The 19,825-nt window shown below is 32.9% G+C and overlaps 1 protein-coding gene across 1 annotated transcript; it reads right to left on the bottom strand.

Moving 5' to 3' along the window:
- Nucleotides 1-4,459: 4,459 nt before the first annotated feature.
- On the bottom strand, nt 4,460-8,228 carry LOC136269478 (uncharacterized). The gene is made up of 3 exons (XM_034443630.2): nt 7,835-8,228; nt 6,242-7,428; nt 4,460-5,591 (listed from the first exon to the last, which is right to left on the bottom strand). The coding sequence occupies exons 1-3, from the start codon at nt 8,004-8,006 to the stop codon at nt 5,394-5,396; spliced, it is 1,557 nt and encodes a 518-aa protein (XP_034299521.2). The 5' UTR covers nt 8,007-8,228; the 3' UTR covers nt 4,460-5,393.
- Nucleotides 8,229-19,825: the final 11,597 nt, after the last annotated feature.

Here is a 19,825-nt window from a genome sequence, read left to right as displayed (position 1 = left end):
ACCAGCACTGTATCCCAATTCAATGTACAGTCCTACTAACTTCCACTGTCCCCTACTCAACGGCTCTGTACAGGGCATTGACCAGCCATGTACCCCTAAGTACGCCACTGTAGGGTCCTACTGGTTTTCACTGTACCCCACTGAACAGTCCTGCTGATTTCCACTGTACAGAGACTGACCAACACTGTACGCCACTGACCAGCACTGTACATCACTGTACTCTACTGTACCATTAATTTGAAGAAATATTTTTTTCTAAATATTTAAAGTATGTTGTTTTCATCGATATTCATTTTTATCAGGATGTATGCTGCATTTACATAGAAAAGAATACAACATGTCGTGAAAAATTAATCTAATATGTTTTATTTATGAATTTTTATTGATATGGAATCTTAAGATCACAAAATAATGATATGCTCTTTAAGATACTTTCCCTAGAAGATAATTTTTACATTTTCAATCTGATTTATAAAAAGTTGCATACATATTATATAAACGTTTATGTACCTTTATTCTGTAAACTGTTGGTCATCGCATTAATACACCTCCCTCACCACCTTTTATACAATTATTTCTAATTGTTGATGGCAAGCTCTAATTTAAATTAATCGGGCTGTTAATTTCCTGCATCTTGTCAATCAAATCGATTTGAAATTTTGAAATGCATAATATATGTACAATGCAAAAATGACTATGAAAAGCTGCAATTTGGGAAATAAAATAAAAAATATTTGTAAAATATAATTATACAAAACCCCCTACCGCATTCGAATTTGATCGGAATGTTAATTCCCTGTATCTCGTTAACTGTGCTTGAGCAATTGAAAAACAACCCCAACTAGTTAACACACAATTAACAAAGTATATTCTTTGTGTACACAAGTCCAGGTGTGACTGTACGCCAATCTAATTAAAATCAGATCTTCGTTACGCTCCCAAATTCTGATAGTCGCTTTATACAGCGACTATAAAAATTTCGAAGCGTAACAAAGATATGATTTTAATCAGATTAAACTGTACGCTTGATTATACGGATATATTTTGTAGATAGCATACAAGTGTCTTGCTGATTTTTTTAAATTCAAATGTTTCACGAAATATCTTAAAGTGCCGGGTTTAAAGTTTTACTTAATAATGCCTACTGCAGTATGTTTTGTGAATTTCGAACATAAATTTACAGCAACATGTTAAACGGTATAAATGATTTGATTAGGCTTTTTGATACATTTGACCACGCCCGGACCAAAATTGTCACCTTATAATATTCAAAGAATGATTTCTTATTACTTATATTCATATTATTTCCAATTTGTACACTTTAATACAACATTGTTTTAAAGAGGTTTGCTCCTTGGGTTTTGGACAGCCATTTTGAGTAACCTCTAGTCTGAAAATTCTGCATCACATATTAACTCTAGTAGTATATTTATATTTAACAATGCCAAATAAACTTTATAGAATAAAATTGTTTTAATAAAATTACTGTTTTACAGAGTTTAGTAAGGGACTATATTTTGTGGCGGAATGTTTTCAAGAAGGAAATGAACAATTTTCATAACTCATTAGTTTTAAGTACTGTTAAGTACTTTAGCTTCCTAATTTTCAGCGCAGACCAAATTTCTAGATAGTTTGTGTATTACGATATTTTCATGATGTTCTAAAAACATATTTAAACAATATTTTGATATTTCTAACAATATATTTTGGCATATTTCATAGAAGTTAAGAAAAAAGTAACTCCTATTTTGGCCTAAAATTAGCTTACTAGTGTTTCATGTTATATCTTACATTTTTGAGATGTGACCCCTACTTGTTTTACTTTCAAATGCGACATTAAATGTGTGTCTTATTTTTAATCAAAGTTTTGGAAAGATGACATCCCTATATTTGTTTTATTTTCATTATAATTTGATTACTCCAAAACTTTTAAACATTTGTCGTTGCGTTCATTATTTACTGGCATTTGAAGCCACCAGTAAAGCAAGAATTTTCAAACTTAGACTTTATTTTAATAGTCACTACATGTGATTAATTTCAATGTCAAATTTCATAAAAAAAAATCAGGAAAATTGTCATTTCTGTTTGGGCCCCTATATTTCCAAAAATGGCATTTGACATGGGGCACAAATAAAATAAATGAACATTTTAGGACCCCATCTTTATGTCCAAGTGGTTTTCGGATGACTGATATTACTATTATTTCAGGTGCCAAACTCCTTAAAACGTAATATTTTTTTTTATGTTGCACATATTATGTATTACTACGCGGCGCAGCCAATACCGTTTTTCGGTTATTCTACAAGACACGCCTTATTTGTGTCACTCATGTTTTATGAAGTTATTGGGTTTTAGGGTTCAAAATTGATTCGTAATGTTATCATAGATAAGGGTGGTTGGAAATGCAAATATTAAGAAAAGGTTCGAAATCAAGAAAGGTTGTATTAGGCTATTGAGAGAGAGAGAGAGAGAGAGAGAGAGAGAGAGAGAGAGAGAGAGATAATCATAGAGAAAGAGAGAAGGGGATCTTTTTTCTGATTAAAAACAATGTTACTAGATCACGACAGCATACTAAGACATAATAGGAAATAATAAAAGAGAAAGAGTTAAAAGTCATTTAAATTAAAACCATACTTCTTTTGATTTCAGCAAATGCTGAGATAAAGAGAGGAGGTTATATTTTATAAATATTTAATATCCGACTGTATTTTAATCAAAACGCATCAAAAATGATTAATACAAAATTATTCTGTTTATTCATATTGTTATATTCAAGATCAAAGATAAGGCATAACGTAATATCTTAGATAAGGGGTCAGACTGAAAATTTACAAGATTGATACCATTGCGACATTTACAGCTTTTGATCTACTGAAAGTATGTATACTTTACACGGATACTGCCTCGCTGATCTTCCTGTGATGTAAAACTTCAAAGACATTTTGAAGTCCTGATCAGTTATCTTCTCTACTTTTAAAAATCAATACAGTTTTAAAGGGACATGGTCACGATTTTGGTCAAATTTTATTTTTCTGTTTTTATTATTGACAATGCTTTAGGAATGCAATTCTAATGATTAAATGAATTTTGAGAGTCAATCGTAAAGTTTTAAGCAAGATACAGGGCTCACAACTCTGTGTAATATAAACAAGGCTCGTGCCCTGTTTTTGTTTACATGTGTTATATATACCAGTAAAAATCTTTTTCAAATTGATTTGTCTATTTCCTTATTCCTTTTAAGCATAAACAAACAGTTCCTAACGTTTAACACATTATTTTTGGTCTAAAACTGTAATTTTCTCTACAACATTCAAAATGTAAACAAAGGCTTTGTTTACATAGCAAAGAATTGTAAGCTGTGTAACTCGCTTATAACTCAAAAAATGACACTCAAAATTTTGGTTGCATATTAAAAATGCCTTACTGAAGCATTGTAAACATTAAAATCGGAGAAATAATTTTTGACCAAAATCGTGACCATGTCCCTTTTAAGGTATGGTCTGATAGAATAAGTGTAGATGGTGAATGTCTGGGGGTTTTCTGGGGTTTATTTTTGTCGTTTTCTCTCTGTCATTTATCAAAAAATAGTAAATTGGTTAACATCCTTATCATGAAAATCCCTTTTGTGTACCAGTATTATCTATGATACTCCATTTCATTTTCCAATTATATTTAATGATATATGTTTATATTAACACCTGTAGAAGCAAATTACGTCCTTCGAAATTTCATTTGCATTTAGTTTTGTTACATATTGGTTGATTATTACTTCTTGTTCCTTATGTATAAGGACATTTTTTTTAAATCTAAAAATGTTAAATGACATTAAACCACTGTATGCTTTATGCATTTTACTTTTGTGTTACCAATTGGATTGCAAAAGTTTTAAAACTATTCGTAAAATGATTTTTATCACGGTATACAATTTATATAGACCTGCAACTTAAACGTTTAAAGAAACAGTATTGCGCATCTTATCAAAAAAACCGATTTGAAAAAAAAAATTCCAATCGGGTTCGGTTTTTTTGTACTACTCATGAATGTATAAACTTTCAGAAAATTACAAAGTTCTCCTTGAAATAAATCTAATTATTTCATTAAAATTAATAATTACGTAAAACCTATCACATATTTACATCGCAATGTGTTAGGGGTTCAGCCTTCTATACTATTATGCATGCGTGTTTACTGTAAACAAAACACATGCAGGGCTCGCGAATATTCTCCTGGACATGTTTGTTGATAAAAAAATGTCTTTTCTACTTCTCCCAGGTAAGAATTGTTAATTTTCTTTAAAATAGCAACAATAATTATTTTGTTAGCATGTATTTTTCGTGTTTATCATAGGAGTTGCTACAATCTAGATTCATTTTTGTAAATGAGGCCCTTTGAGGGGTTATTTGACATATTTATATGTTCATTTTAATTTTTTTTTAAAGAAAATCGACAAGACAGGGAAGAAAATTAAACTTTATTATATAACTGACATTGTAAATGAAGGAAACAATAATAATTTCATACAAAAATTTTCAAAACCGAAACACGGAAATTTGAATGCCATTAAATTGTGTAAAGTTATCGTCAGAAATCAAGAAACAAACAAAAAGTTCGTCGTAAGTGATGCGAGATGAAAAACTGGTAATATATGCATGTGGACAGTAAAGTTAATAGATTAGGTTTAAAATATCAGATATATATTGAAAAATAAAAATGTTCTCTGTATATTATATTGAGAGATATGTGTAGCAAACATGTGCGTGTCTGCTGTCTCGACCCAAGAGTATTATATGATAGCGTATATTTTTCAGATTGTTCTGTCTGTTCTGTAAAATATTACCAACAATGAAACCACATCATTCGCTTTTATGCTGATATGATGGATGACCATGACCGAAAAATATTTTCATGTAATTGATATTGTTAATTGTTAAGATCAATAATAATACATATTAGAAAAGTATTTATTGGCATGTATATCAGGTTAAAAAGTAACTACATGTAATTTGTTTGCAGAGAGTGAACAAACTATAGGTTTTATTCAGATTTTTCAAAAAGAAGATTGTATTGTCACAAAAGTAGAATAATCCGTTGACAGAGAGGAGGACAGAAAAAAGCTTTTAAAAAATTTATGTAGAAGCAGTATAATTATTCAAGCAATACCAAAATAATTAAAAAATAAAATGAGGTTGGACAGACTGTGAGGTTAACAGTCCTGTAGGTTTTTACCATATCATAACTACGCATCGAATATTCAAGCTACAATTGAATCCAAAACCGTCTCACACACATTAACAACATGTATTTACAATATAAATTTAAAGCATTACTAATCGGAAACATCATTTTCCACAGTTTTACAATTTCTGATATCTTGCAAGAGAAAAAACTCGGCTTTAGTCCTTTACATCAAAGCAGTATACATAACTGGCTTTGTCCACTCGTAAACCAACTGTCTCGTCATTGAAGAAATGTATGCAAGGTAACAAAATGGCGATGAACTTCCCAGGAACTACGTCACTCCACCGGAAGTGTGGTGAAGGGTCATCATTTGGGAGGTAGAAACTGGCGTATATCTCCCGCCGTTCCGAATCCTTGAAAAAAGAAAAAAATTATTTAACTTTAAATTATTCAGCAATACAATACTTTCATCATAGAAAAAAGTAAGAGCGAATGATGATGGAAAAAAAATCCAAGATTTTTTAGAGTCACCTCAGTTTTACTTCATTTAGACCGACAAAATAGAAAGATGATGTTTGAAATGTTGTTATTTGGAGCTTCTGGAAAATGATAACACCAAGTTCAATTCAAATAAGTACGTTTTACTAGAGTTGATAAATAAATAAAAATCAAGTACGCTCCTCCGCATACTAGCTATTTAGTCTCATCAGTATCTCCTGGATTAATATTTGTTAATTATTTTTTATTATTTTCTTTTTAAACCGAAGCTATATCTAATATATGCTATGAGTTCACTTTGTAAATTTTGGAAAGATATTACTAATGGACAAACAAAATATTTTACAACCTAACAGTATAATCCATGTTGTGGTAAGTGTTTGTTTTTCTTGTGTTTCAAACATGATCAGTGTAGAAATGAACTTTTTTGATAGAAGACTTGATAACAATGAGTCTATTTATCTCAGCTTTTGAAAAAAGCCTGTCAGCACCAATATCGAAAAGTTGTTTGTCCCTATACATACAACTCAACAAGAAATAATTAGTATAATAATAATGAGCAAACCTGTAAATAAACATTATGGCGTCCTCTGTACTTGTGAAACCTTCTGATGTAGGAAAGAAAAACTAATGGTTGCGTACATATGTTTGAAGCAAATAGAGACTTTTCCTCCACAGGTATTTCCCTGATGCGGATTATAAGAGTGTGGTTTGGAAACTTGTGACTGGTTTTCATCATAGCTGCAAGACGTGATTGCTCTGATCGTTCTATTATCAAACCTAGATCTGCACCATCTTCAATATAACACGGGCTTCTTCCATGGGGCATTATGGCATGGAATGGTGAGTATTCTACAAAAGTTTCAAACGTACTAAAAGAAGATGAGTTTTCCGGTTTTCCAGATGTATTTTCTTGTTGTGACTGTCCCTGCAAAAAAGTGCAGGATTTTTGATGGACTGTTTTATGAATATCCCGGCAATCTATTGAACAATACATAACTGTCTTGCAGTAAGGACAAGGTATCTCAATCGACTTCTTATGACACTGACGACAATAAGCACGTTGAAAAAGACGCATCTGTTCCGCTGTAGCATGTTGATTCCCGTCGTTTGGGTTATTTCCTTGGTGTTCCTCAGGTGTGACAAGACCAAGAATGGAGCATTGTGCGCTGTTAAGTGTCTCCCTAATTTTTGGTGGGATTTTATTTGATCTACAAAATGTTTTGTGCCAGACCAGGTCTAGTTTCTGACAAGGCTCGGAACAATAATACACAGATTTACAGCCCGAGCAAGTGAGAGATGTCTTCTTATTTCTGCAATAAGCACATATAGGTAACAAATCCCCGGCCCTTCTTTCATTTTCTCTCATACTGTTCCCTTGTCCCTTTTTTAAACAACTAACTTTATGACTTTTCCAGTCCGCTTTCTGACACTCGACAGAACAATATTTCTGTTTTTTACATCTCTGGCAAAGTTTCAATTCGCCACCAATTTTACATTTTGAACACCTTTCCAAATCTGTGATGACTGGGGTCGTTTCATCTTTGCTAGAGTTGTCTTCCGTAGACACCACTTGAAAGGAAGGCCTTTCTTTGTTTGCAATCATTTCACAGTTATTTTTGTGTCCCCGACTCCAATCTTGTTTATGACACTCCTTAGAGCAATAAGAGACATCCTTACACCCGCTACACCTTTTTAGTTGGTTTGTTTTCATACTGCAGAACCCGCACACAGCATCGGTTGAGGTAAATTCTGTTGGAAATAGATCACAAGGGTACATAGTTTTCCAGGATTATAAAAATATCTTTTTACATGTAATGGACATGTTATACCAATTTACTAGTTTTGTTAAACAAATTGCTATAATCTTTTAATGGATTGATTTTGTTGTTATATTACATTTGAGAGAAAGAGACTACATAACATTAGAATATTTTTGCAGCTTTACTACATAGAAATCTAATCTTAATCGCGATTTTACTTTCAAAAACTAGCAGAATTTTTATACGAAATCGGTTTGAGAATATAAAAGTGGAAATTGAAAATACACTAAAGACATCTATATTTCTACTGATGTTCAGATCATATGTCATGACTTTATACGTATCAAATCAACACAACTACAACAACAGCCCTGTTATGATATGCATGTATTTACCAGAGTATGTGGTTTCTTCCTTGCACCGTTCTCTGTGCCCCTCTCTCCAGTGTCCTCTCTGACAGTCCCTGGAGCAGTAGTACACCTCCTTACACTGGCTACATCTCAGTAAATGTGTGGACCATTGGCCGCAAAAGCTACATTCGCCAGTAACATTCATATCTGCGTTCATGTCTGAATTAACGACTGCTTTCCTCTTTAATATTGATTTTTAAAAGATTGAATTTTACCTTACGAAAGTCCAAACTATCCACAAAAGTTTAGTTTGTTAATTCAAAAACATATGTTAAACACTACATAAACACGCTTATGATGAGACATAGAATACTATCATTATCATCGACTTTGACCTGGCAAGACTATGTACTCTTTTCAAAGAAAAACAAAGCGAAAGTAAGTTTTCAGAAATTGGAATTGATCTTTGGTCAAAACGTACAGGGTGGTTCATGATAATATGTTATACATGATATCACGTGCACGCGCGTGAATTTACACATGAAATTGATTCAATGCATAATAGCATTGCATCGCCGGCGCGAAGCGAGCTCTACCGGCAAGGCGTGTGTGAATAGAAAATTCGGACTATTTGCACATTCATTTAACGGATTTTTTTGGCATCAGTAAATCGGACCAGTAATGCCTTGTTTTAATCGTCCCAGTAGTTCCCTGTAATTATGGTTTCCCATTTCACACTCTCACGAGAACAAGATAAAAGACTACGTACATGCATTGAAACAACGCCAATTTCCGGAGTTATCGTCCTTTCGAGTGACGTCACAATGGATTTCTTACACATTGATCCGACAGAAATTTTTCGGAGTCAGTAAATTTCGACCCACAATGCAATTCCTCAATGTCGGCCGATCTCACTAGACTGGATACCATCTCGCGAGAATCAAAGTAAAACTTTTGAGAAACAGATAAATTGTGTAATTTCCAGAACATCATGCTTTTTAAGTAAACCAAACAGTATTTTTCGCGTAGTTTTTTCTAGTGTGTTTTCAAAGAGACAGACTACACTTGACTGACGTGAACTTTGACGTCACAATAAGGGGAAACTACTCTAAGTAGTTATTGTAAATCTGCTGAAATATAAATACCAAAATCTTCTCAAAATCTTGCAGAGGTAACGAATCGGGACATTTCTTCAGAGATAGGAAACAGCTGTAACTTGCTCTCATTTGGATGAATGCTCACAATTATTTCATTCACTATATTTACGGTAATTTCCAGGAAAGTTTTTTAAATGGGGCGTGGCAACATCATTCAAAAAATCTTCATAAGCAAAAAGAAAAATAAAATTCTCAAAATCAGGAAAATTCTAATCGGGGTGGGGAATGGGGAGTGCGTGGTATGCCTTTAGCTCTTTAGCTGCTCAAAAGTGTCTTTATTTTCACTACTATTTACGATAATACATGCTCCCGGGGGATCCATTTTCCTTATGTGATCAACAAATTTTTTTATACGTAAATTTGATTTTTTTTTAAACGGGGGAGGGGGGAATCTGTGATGAGTCAATTTTTATTTGTAAGTTTAATAAAAATGTCTGGTGCAAGAAAAGAGGAAATAAACTGCAATGTACATTATGTTAAAATCTTTATTATTCAACAACATTTTATCTGAGATAAATTCTATATTGGCGTGCGACCAGTATATCAACAATCAGATTAAAATCAGATCTTTGATCCGTTCCGACAAATTCTGATGTCGCTACACTTTGGTTAGCGACTATCAGAATTTCGGAGCGTTACAAAGGTCTGATTTTAATCAGATTGGCATATAAATAAATAAAAAATCTTATGAATTATCAATTATGAATAATGAAAATGTACTGGAAAAATAGGTATATTTATTTTATTTTGCATTCAAATTCATTTACTTTACGTCACTACTTTTATTTTTATTGATTTATCATAATTCATTTTGATCACCTACTGCGCTCGCCCCAACGGTCGCACCGTAAAACATATTATGTTGATATATATTTTTTTGTACATTTTTGTATATTCTGTGTCCAAATTCTGGTCTAAATAAGGATTATAGATAAAAAAAACTAATAGCGAGCGCCGGCGAGCGAAGCGAGCTCTAAGAACCAGTGTGCGCGGGAAAAAGAACGAGCTAAACCTACATTTCATCAAACAAAATTTTTTGTCTACGTCCCATAATGCTCTCTTATATTTTCACCCGTGGTGCGATGCCAAAAATGGCCGACTTTTAACTCGTAATTTACAGTGACTTAAAGTTTGAAGACACGTTTTGAGTACCGCATATGCTTTGGCGAGACTCAAAAGATTTGTTACATGCTTCCATACCTCCGTAATGAGTCGAGAAACGTAAACAAAGACGAACAAAGTCATGGATGACGTCACAGTGCACTCGCGCTATATTTCCCGCGATACATTTAGAGGTGGATCAAACACCCTGTAATGCGTGTACTAGCTATTTCAGTATAGACTGCAATACCTGCCTCATTGACGTATGATTTGTTTTTAATTTTTTTTAACATAGAGATTTTATGTATATATATTAGCAAGAGCCATACTTTACTGTCACATCGATCCATTTCTAAGCTAATTGTGTATGCATGAGTAGGGAGGAAATAAACAATAGGACATTTTGAACTAAATAAAAAGGAATAAAATAAAAAAATAAACAGTTAAAAAAAATTATGTAGATATTGCATATAATCAGACCATTAAATTTAAAAGTGGGAAATTACACACTTACAAACAGGTACCGGGCGCTCTCTCTCTCTCTCTCTCTCTCTCTCTCTCTCTCTCTCTCTCTCTCTCTCTCTCTCTCTCTCTCTGGGAAGGGGGTTGCGCTGTATGTATCATAACCATTAAAATTAGTAACTTAATTAGGCATACTTATTGTAGAGCAATATACTCTCTCAAAAATTCTTTGACGTTCGTTGATACCTAATTAAAACTATAAGTTGACAATGATGCAAGTTATGTGTATAATTCTTGCTGCGCTCAGCAGAAGGGTAGCACCGTAAAATATATTATAGATATACACTGTACATTTGTAAAACACAATCTGTTCATTGTTTACTGATTTGGGTATAAAGTTTACTTCAGATCTGTCCTGGTATAAAAATGTATCATATTAGTTGTTAAATATGTTTATTTTACTCTTACATATATCCAAATAAACTTATCCATACATTAACCTGTCGGGTTTTTTTTCTTTAAATATCTGTACAATTTTTTTTTAAAATGGCGGTCAGCTGCATATAATCCCCCACCCTTAAAAATAGCTTAGTGTAATGATCTTATTGATTGCAGAGTCCGATATTAAATAGTCTTAAACACACATACACCAGATAATATAAAAACTATATGTGGTGGACTAGGTCGGATTCAGGAATCAATAAGATCATGAGATATGAAAAGTAAGATTTATTAGATGTTTTTTATGAAAAAATTACCGCTAGGTGTAGTCCTCTCACAAATATCCAAATTCTTATACTTACGTTCAGTGTATATATCCCCTTATGTCTGCACTGGAAATCAGCGACGTTCAAATTTCTATTAATACAATTTGCTAACTCATGCGCCATTAGCACGAATATAAACATAATAGCGAGTTTTTTTGTAAGATTAAATGAAAAGTTTTACCTTACGAAATCAAATTAATAAGTATTCTTTTAAAAAATAATCATTAAATTATATCTTCTCCTTATAAAAAATATTTTCTGCAAAGTTTCTGGCACTATATTTTCATTCGCAGAAGCGAACTTATTAACATGTTAATATGGCTGTTCCATGTATGGTTCATATTTCATTGGATGTCGTCAGTCCAAGCTGTGCAGATAAATTATCATACCACGCTAACGCGCGTTATTCAATTTGTCTGCACCGCTTGGTGTGTAATAGGACCGACGACATCCTAAAATAATTATTCAATGCTTAAATCAATATTTATTGAATAATTATTACACGTGTCCAATGTTATCATGCACATGCAGTTTATCACAACAAAAACTAAATCAATATGAATAGTTAACAATAAATCGTCAACTATTACATACATATTCATGTATAAATATAAAAAAAATAAATCTTTATTTTGAATGTATTCAAGATCAAGATCAAAAATTTTATTGACATGGTTAACAACTCAGGAGAGTTTTAAAAAATTAAACGTTTTACTTAGCAAGACATGTTTAACATACTAGCAGAAATAATGCAAAAAAAAATATAAAATAATTAGATGTAACTCAAAATATTTGAATCTACTTTTCAATTTCGGTATTACTCATTTAGAACTTAAATCAAATTCAAGAATCTAAAATAAATATTAGATAAAAACACATCTCTACAAATATGATTTCATTCCATTCAATCCTATATATCGAAAATGTCAGCATTAGTAGCCCGATCAACCCGTAAACCGATACTTCCATCACGGAATAAGTGAATGCAGGGAAACAAAATGGCGATGAATTTTCCAGGAACTACGTCACTCCATCGAAAATGTGGCGAAGGATCGTCGTTTGGGAGGTAGAAACTAACATAGATTTCCCTTCTATCAGAGTCCTGAAAAAACTTTTTATAAAAAATTAAATCACATTACACATGTACATGTAAATTAAATAGCTTAGTTAAACTCATATGCACCTGTCCATGTATCTTTACGTGTATGTGAAATTTGAAAAAAATATTTCGTTACGCTGTTTTTTTTTAAACAAATATTGAGTGGGAACTTGCCTGTAAGTAAACATTATGCCGACCCCTGTATCCATGAAATCTTCTAACGCAGGACAGGAAAACAAAAGGTTGTGTGCAAATATTAGAGCCAAGCATTGAGATTTTCTCCATTGGTATTTCCCGAATTCGAGTAATCAAAATATAATTTGGAAACTTTCGTTTTATTTTTTCTCGGGCTCTTTCGCAAGATGATGCAGATCTCTCGATAACTAGTGACAAGTCCGCGTTATCCTGTACATGTAGCGGGTCTTGTAGAAACGATAATATCGAATGAGACCGGGCGTGGTTTATTGACACTAAATTCGTTTTCTTTGAAGTTTCACCAATAAAACCAAGTGTTGTAAAAGTAGGGAAAGGTGAAGGCCCCTCTTGGAATGTTTGTGCTTGTATAGCTTTGCAAGTTTCTTTGTGGCCATCTTTATTCTGATCAAGACAGAAAACAGAGCAATATGTTGCGGAATCGCAGTCAGGAAAGGTTAAAATTGAAGGTTGGCTTTCACATCGATAGCAAAAAAACTTTTAGACCTTTCTCTATTCCTCTATTACTTTCATGTGCATGGACATCTTTGGGATCAGCACCACTATTTTCTTCTTGTGTCACAAGGCCCAAGAGAGTGCATTGTTCAACAGTTTACGTCTCTGGTGTTTTAGTTTTTCCGGTGCGCAATACACGTTGTTTTGTGTTTCCTCCAGTCCAATCGTTGACAAGTCTCTGAACAATAAAAAACTGCAGTACAATACTCGCAAGCATTGTGTGAACCTTTTACTCTATAATAAGCACAAATTGACAATGTTTCATTATCTTTTTCTCCGTGATTTTCTGTTTCACCCTTCTCTCTTGCAACTAGTTTTATGAGTTTTCCAATCAACCCTCTGAGATTCTCGAGAACAATACTAATCTTGTGGCATTCTTTACAAATTTTTAAGTCAACATTTTTTCCGTATACCGAGCAGCAATCTAATAACTCATTAATATTTCCATCTTCCGTTTTATTCTGCATTTCATAAAGTTTTTAATTTGCTCCCCCCTTTTCTTCTGATTTTGTTTGATTAAGAAATAAAGTACGAATTATCGTGAATGTTGCAGAATAACCTCCGAGGTTGAGAAATGTTGTTTTAAAATATAAAAGCCGAGGCTTTTATATTTTAACCAACATTTCGAGACCAAGGAGGTTATCCTGCAACATTCACGAAAACAAGAACTTTATTTCTATTCTACTAACAGCCCAGTATTTCTAAAAATCGTTTCTCCTATAGAGAGACGATCTAGGTCATTTTAACGGCTGTTCCGTGTCACCCCAGCAGTTTTGTTAGTAATGTTTACATGTGTATCGATCAAAGGAATCACATGCAGACGACAGAATTTTTTCTTTGGATTTTTAATACTCTTTTCTTATTGTTAAAATATCTTTGAGTTATATTCCTAAAATTTTAAGGGCAATTTAATACGATTATTACTACTACACGTTATATATTTTATGTAAAAACACGCAGTTAAAATGTGCAAGGGAGGTCCTAGGAACAGCCGCATTGATCTTTTGAGGCAATACACATCGTTTTGACTGGAACTAACACGTGAAATTGACACGGTTTAAAACTTTTTACGGTTTGAAGTTGTACTTTTATGATCAGTGCGAGACAAATAGGTATTTCTGATCTGATAATTAACTGATGACGTTCGTGGTATATTGAAGAATAATGTCCACGGCATCTCTTTGATCTCGGCAATAACTGTAGTAGAAATATGACATATTTTCTTTTCTAAAGGTTTCATTGCTTTGCATTCAACTCTATGTTTTCGACTAGTCCTCTTTCTGACACTCCCTGTAGCAATACGACACTAAGAGACACCCAACACATTTCTATAGCCGCTCTGAAGACTTGTAGCGGAAACCACACACCAAAATCTAATTTGATAATAAGTACAGTGTATATGGTCATTCGTAGGTAAAACATTGGCAGTACATGTATATCATCTTTCATATCTTTTTTACTATAATCTCACACTGGATTAATATCAAATAAAATTAATCAGTCATTCATTTAGGCATATATTTTTGATAGAACATATTTCTATTTGAAAGCTGAGTTTTAAGTTTATTGAATATAAATCAATTAAAATCAGCAAAATCATCATTTACGTAAAAGAAAATATTTGTTCATGCTAAAACAGTTTAAATTTGGGGCCAAGCTAAATATAGGCTTAAGGTGAGATCAAGCCTGGTCAAGGACGAATGTTAGGCAAATCCACGTTTAAGAGCATACTAATCTACTAGACTGATTCCAATTGCTGTTCCCACTGCTGTTGAAACACAATCAAATGTAGCTTCGTTTTCGCTTCTTTATTTTTAAATTTTATGGTGGTGAACTATCACAGCGACATTTTAAAATGCGGATCATATATAATTTGATGATTTAGTCGGTTTAGAATCAGATTTACGAACGAATTTTGATGTCAGCTTTGTAAATCATCATTGTGATGTGAGTCAATATTATGAATATGGTTATAAAAACAACTACTTAAAACAATAGTTTTACCCTGACTGGTGGTCATTTTACATAGCTCCCTGTGCCACTCCCTCCAGTATCCTCTCTGAAAGTCCCCGGAGCAGTAGTACACTTCCTTCCATCGACTACATCTCAGTAAATCCCGGGACCTTTGGTTGCAGTAGCTACATTCCAAAGCTGCACCTATACCTTGAGCGATTTCTGGTTTCAAGATGATATTCATGTAAAAAAAAAAGTTTAGGGTTTTTATATTTCTCATTTTATCATTACAGTGGCGTCGGAAGCAAATTGAAAGTGGGAGGGGGGGGGGGGGGCTAGACTGATTCTCAAAAATCATATTTCCCCAAATCATGAAAATCCTAAGGGGGGGAGGGGTCCAAAAATTCTTACCTACCAAAAATAGTTTTTTTCCTATATCATGAAATTCCTATATCAAATATTGGGGGGGGGGGGGGGGGGGGGGGGGTTATGCCTCTGCCTCTAACTTCTCAATATTCCCATCTTTTAAGGCATCTTCAATGTAAATTTATGAACAATTATCTTTGCTGCGAGAAAAAAAAAGGGGAGGGGGGGGGCTGAACCATCTATGATGCCATTGGCCTAATGGCTAGGTCTAACTTTGAAAAAAAAAGCCCCCCTACCCTGGTTCCGACGCCTATGCATTTTTGCAATACAGAACTTTATTGGATTTTGGAATGAAATTCATACCTCTGAAACGGTGGCAATTTACAACATATAGACAAAAGGGTTGCGTAAAGCATAAGCTACGTTACTCAATTCATTTTAGATCCCTAATTTCTTTAAAAAAATTTCTTTCCAAATTAACATTTACAGGTCTGATTTCCTATTCTTACCCCGGCTGCTCAGCGCTACACACTGTTCTCTGTGTCCCTTCCTCCAAATTCCTCTCTGACAGTTCTTGTAGCAGATCACAATAACAAATCGGGACGTAACATTGAAATCATTGCGTTTATTATATATGTACCGTAGAAAATATTGCATTTTATATCAATTCAATTTTTAAAATGATATTAACAATATAAATTTTATTATTAGATTTAATTATATCTCACATATCTAACAGAATGAAACATTAATTTTTTTCGCATTTTCATTGCTCAGTTTTTTATTTTTCTAAACAAAAATATATCTAAAGTACATGAAGTATCACACCACAACAAAGCTAACAGTCCAATTACACTACATTGAACACTACATTAATAGGTTAAAACACTGCAACTCTGATGAAAAAACGCTGAACTGATTTTAGTGTGGTTAAAATTTTACGGGGAAATACGTGGTAAAATAACTTAAGATTTTAACTTGTTTGTTTGTCAAGTCTAATTTACATGGTTTTGGACAAATAATTTTGAAAGAAGAAAAAAAAGAAGATCAGAAATCCTTCCTTTGGCAGTAGAATTTAGCCTATACTACAATAAAAACATAAAGTACATGTATCTTACTCCAAATCACATGGAGTACCCCGCCCCTTCTTGATTTAAACATTTTGTTAATTTTTGGGTAATTCTTTTTATTAAGTCTTTTACTGGATTAGCCCATAACCTACAACTGTTACATTCCGATTTTTTTATATGAAAAACAAAGATATTGCTAGCTTCCATTGCGTGCACAGTTTCAGAGAGAAAAAAATCTGATAAGGATATTAAATTTTAATCCATTTTTATTTTTTTTTTCATTGTGTGTGTGTGTGTGTGTGTGGTAATCATGCTATGAATGAAACGCTTTTCAAACACTTAAAAAAATGAACAAGTCATAAAAGTCATAGGCAAGTCAAACTTCTTTCAGATTAAACAATTTTTATAACATATGCTAGTCATCTCAGTTAAACCTTTTCTTCCACGTCAGACGGTGGCTATAGATAGCCACGGTCTATTGCTACGGTCCTGGCCGGAAGAGTATTTCTCACGGGGACCCTAGCGGATAACGAACGATAACTCTGTTAGGTACATGTATGCAGTGTTATACAGACAATGTTTTATCTACGTGTCGATTTCAGTATGAGAACTAATTTTAATCTAATCAGATATTTTAGCATTATAGCTGCTAATTATTTTGTACATAGATTTAAATAATGTATGAAATTGTGTTTTCCGTTACCCTGTCTGTTTACGCGGTTTTAATAATTTAAGCACCAACTGCCAGTTTTGACGTTTAACTCTGTATCAGGACTGCATAAACTATATTACTGCGATAATTGGTCACAGTTGGTCACAGTAATTGCTTCTTGTTTTTTATGATATAAATAATAGTCAGAAACACACTATTTAAACTGGTTTGCCATTTCATATTTCAGCAATTATGCTTCATCGATAAATTCAGCCATTTTCAACGCATTAGTTTTAGTTGAGCAGTATATTTTTGTTGTTGTAGCTTATTCCAAAGAATTCACAACAGATACTGACAATGAATATTACATAAATTACATTTTATTGAACCTCAACCGATCAATGACACAGTTTCTTCTACAAGTGTGCATGTGTTTTCAAACAAACAAAAACATTAAATTTACGAAACATAAATGTGTTTTTGTACCTCACTCAGTCTGTAGAAACATTCATATTATAACAGGCACCTCGATATTCATCAGACAATATTTACTGCAGATTTTGACGCTTTACTTGCTGCTGACTTTCTCTCAAACACGCTAATCGACGTCGGATTGTAAAATTCACGTGCAAATCGAGTCGCCATTTTAAATGTATATAAACTACATTTTACGATGTTTCAAAGATTTTAAGTTCAGATTTTTTTTTACATATGCGTCTTATGGATTTCACGGCGTGTCAGCTCGTGTATCTCTAATTTGAAGCAAACGCTAGCTTTTTGTGATCAGAAAAAACATGCGATATTCCATATACATTTATGGTAAATTGTGAACGGTAATGTAAGACATAATAATTTTGTTAACTTAACAGTTTCTGTCGAATTTTTTCATAATTAACTGAATAACGCAATTCGATGAGCGAAGTACAAATAGTGACTTTAATTCATATGCGCCCGTCCCTGCTTAATGTATTAGAGAATCTTTTCTTTGGTTTGGGGGCAATTTTTTCACTAACAGATAACATTATTTACATTTGTACGTGAACATCGCCCCGTTTGTTCTCAAATAATTTTTAACTCGCGAGTACAGCTCTATAATGAACTTTCTTCGACATTTGTTTCCAAGTGCAAGCATCATTTTTTCAACATGCATTTACAAATAGGCGGGCCTATATAAATGCGCCAGTTTGTTGCGACTCGCAATTGAAATACACACCGGTTAGAAAGTGTCATCACTTAACGAAATGCTACATCGGCCGTAGCGTATACATCCATGCTATATTTGCGATAAATAATGAAACATGAAGGCAAAAAAATGTGCTTCATAGATGACTGTAGAATTCTGCTGAGCTACAGACCTATAGCTTCCCGAAAATATTGCCGGGATTTGCGAACCCTAAATCTATTGTCTAGTACATGCAAAGAATAAAATTATGAAGAGAATGGGTGAATAAGGCGTGTAAAATGCCCATATGAGGAATGATTATATACGGCAAAATTAAAAATATCATTAAATCTGATACTTTTTAAAAAAAATAATCAAAAACAATGTATATTTAACGTAACATCGGGTTGTAATCTTTAACTATTTTAAATACTTGCAATATATTGATTTAAACTGGCGTATGAGTGTCAAAACTTCCTACTAGTGTAATTTTTATATCATGCATTTTCCTTCATAGAGTGGGTCTGAGCTCAATATTTTTTTTTACAGTCTAAATAAGGTTTAATGGATTTTAAACCGATTTTACTCAACAAAAATGTGGAGAGATGACTTACTACAGTTCAAAAATGTCATTTTGTAGCTCAACAATTGAACGTTTTAGAAATATAATACAAGTCCGTAAATTCGTGGTCATAGTCTCATATAGCATTGAAACAACACTCTTTGTTGTGAATGAAATGGCTCAGTGGTGAGAGCACCAGCCATAAGGAAACATTTAAGAACTTGGGTTTTTCGGTTGTGGGTTCGATATCACCAAAACTTAAAGATTTATTATTTTTTTCTTATCTTTTTGAAATATTTCAAACTGAATAAAGTTAGAAATTACCATTTTGTAAACTTGTATAATAACAAATCAAATATATTTAATTGAAAAAATGCTAAATTTGAAATTGTATTTTACGACTAAACCAAATGGGCAGTTGCACCATCTTATTCCCCCATCTTCTTTATATATACAGCTGTACGGTCAGAAAAACGTGCGTTCAACTTGAATTTTGTTTGTTTGGTGTTTTTAAAAACTTATTTTGTATAATTAATCAATATTTGTTGTAAGTTTACTAGAAAAGTTTAATGTAGCAAGTAATTTATGCGTGTTGTTAAAGTGTACTGAGAAGCGATAAAATATAGCATGTGACTTTCCCGAATTCATTCAATTGATTTGAATAAATCTATTTCTAAATACAATAGAACAAATGTTTAAAACGTTGATAAACGAAACTGCTGCGACTGAATGTTGTATGATATTTTTAAAATTTTTCATTCACTTTCGTTGTGAGCAAATGGAAATAATCCACCAAAGTCGAAGATAAAATTATATTGATTTACTCTTCTGTTTAATGATGACGTGCATTCCAAAAGCAATACCAATTCTATCAAACAGGTTTTTGTAAACCCATTTCGTTTCCTTTACACCTAAATATATTAACTGAGTATGGGGGAAAATTCAAATGTGATGATCCACAAGACTGCAACTTTTTC

Source organism: Magallana gigas, chromosome 2 (genome assembly GCF_963853765.1).
Source record: "Magallana gigas chromosome 2, xbMagGiga1.1, whole genome shotgun sequence".
NCBI lineage: Eukaryota > Metazoa > Mollusca > Bivalvia > Ostreida > Ostreidae > Magallana > Magallana gigas.
This window is presented reverse-complemented; position numbering and strand designations above follow the sequence as displayed.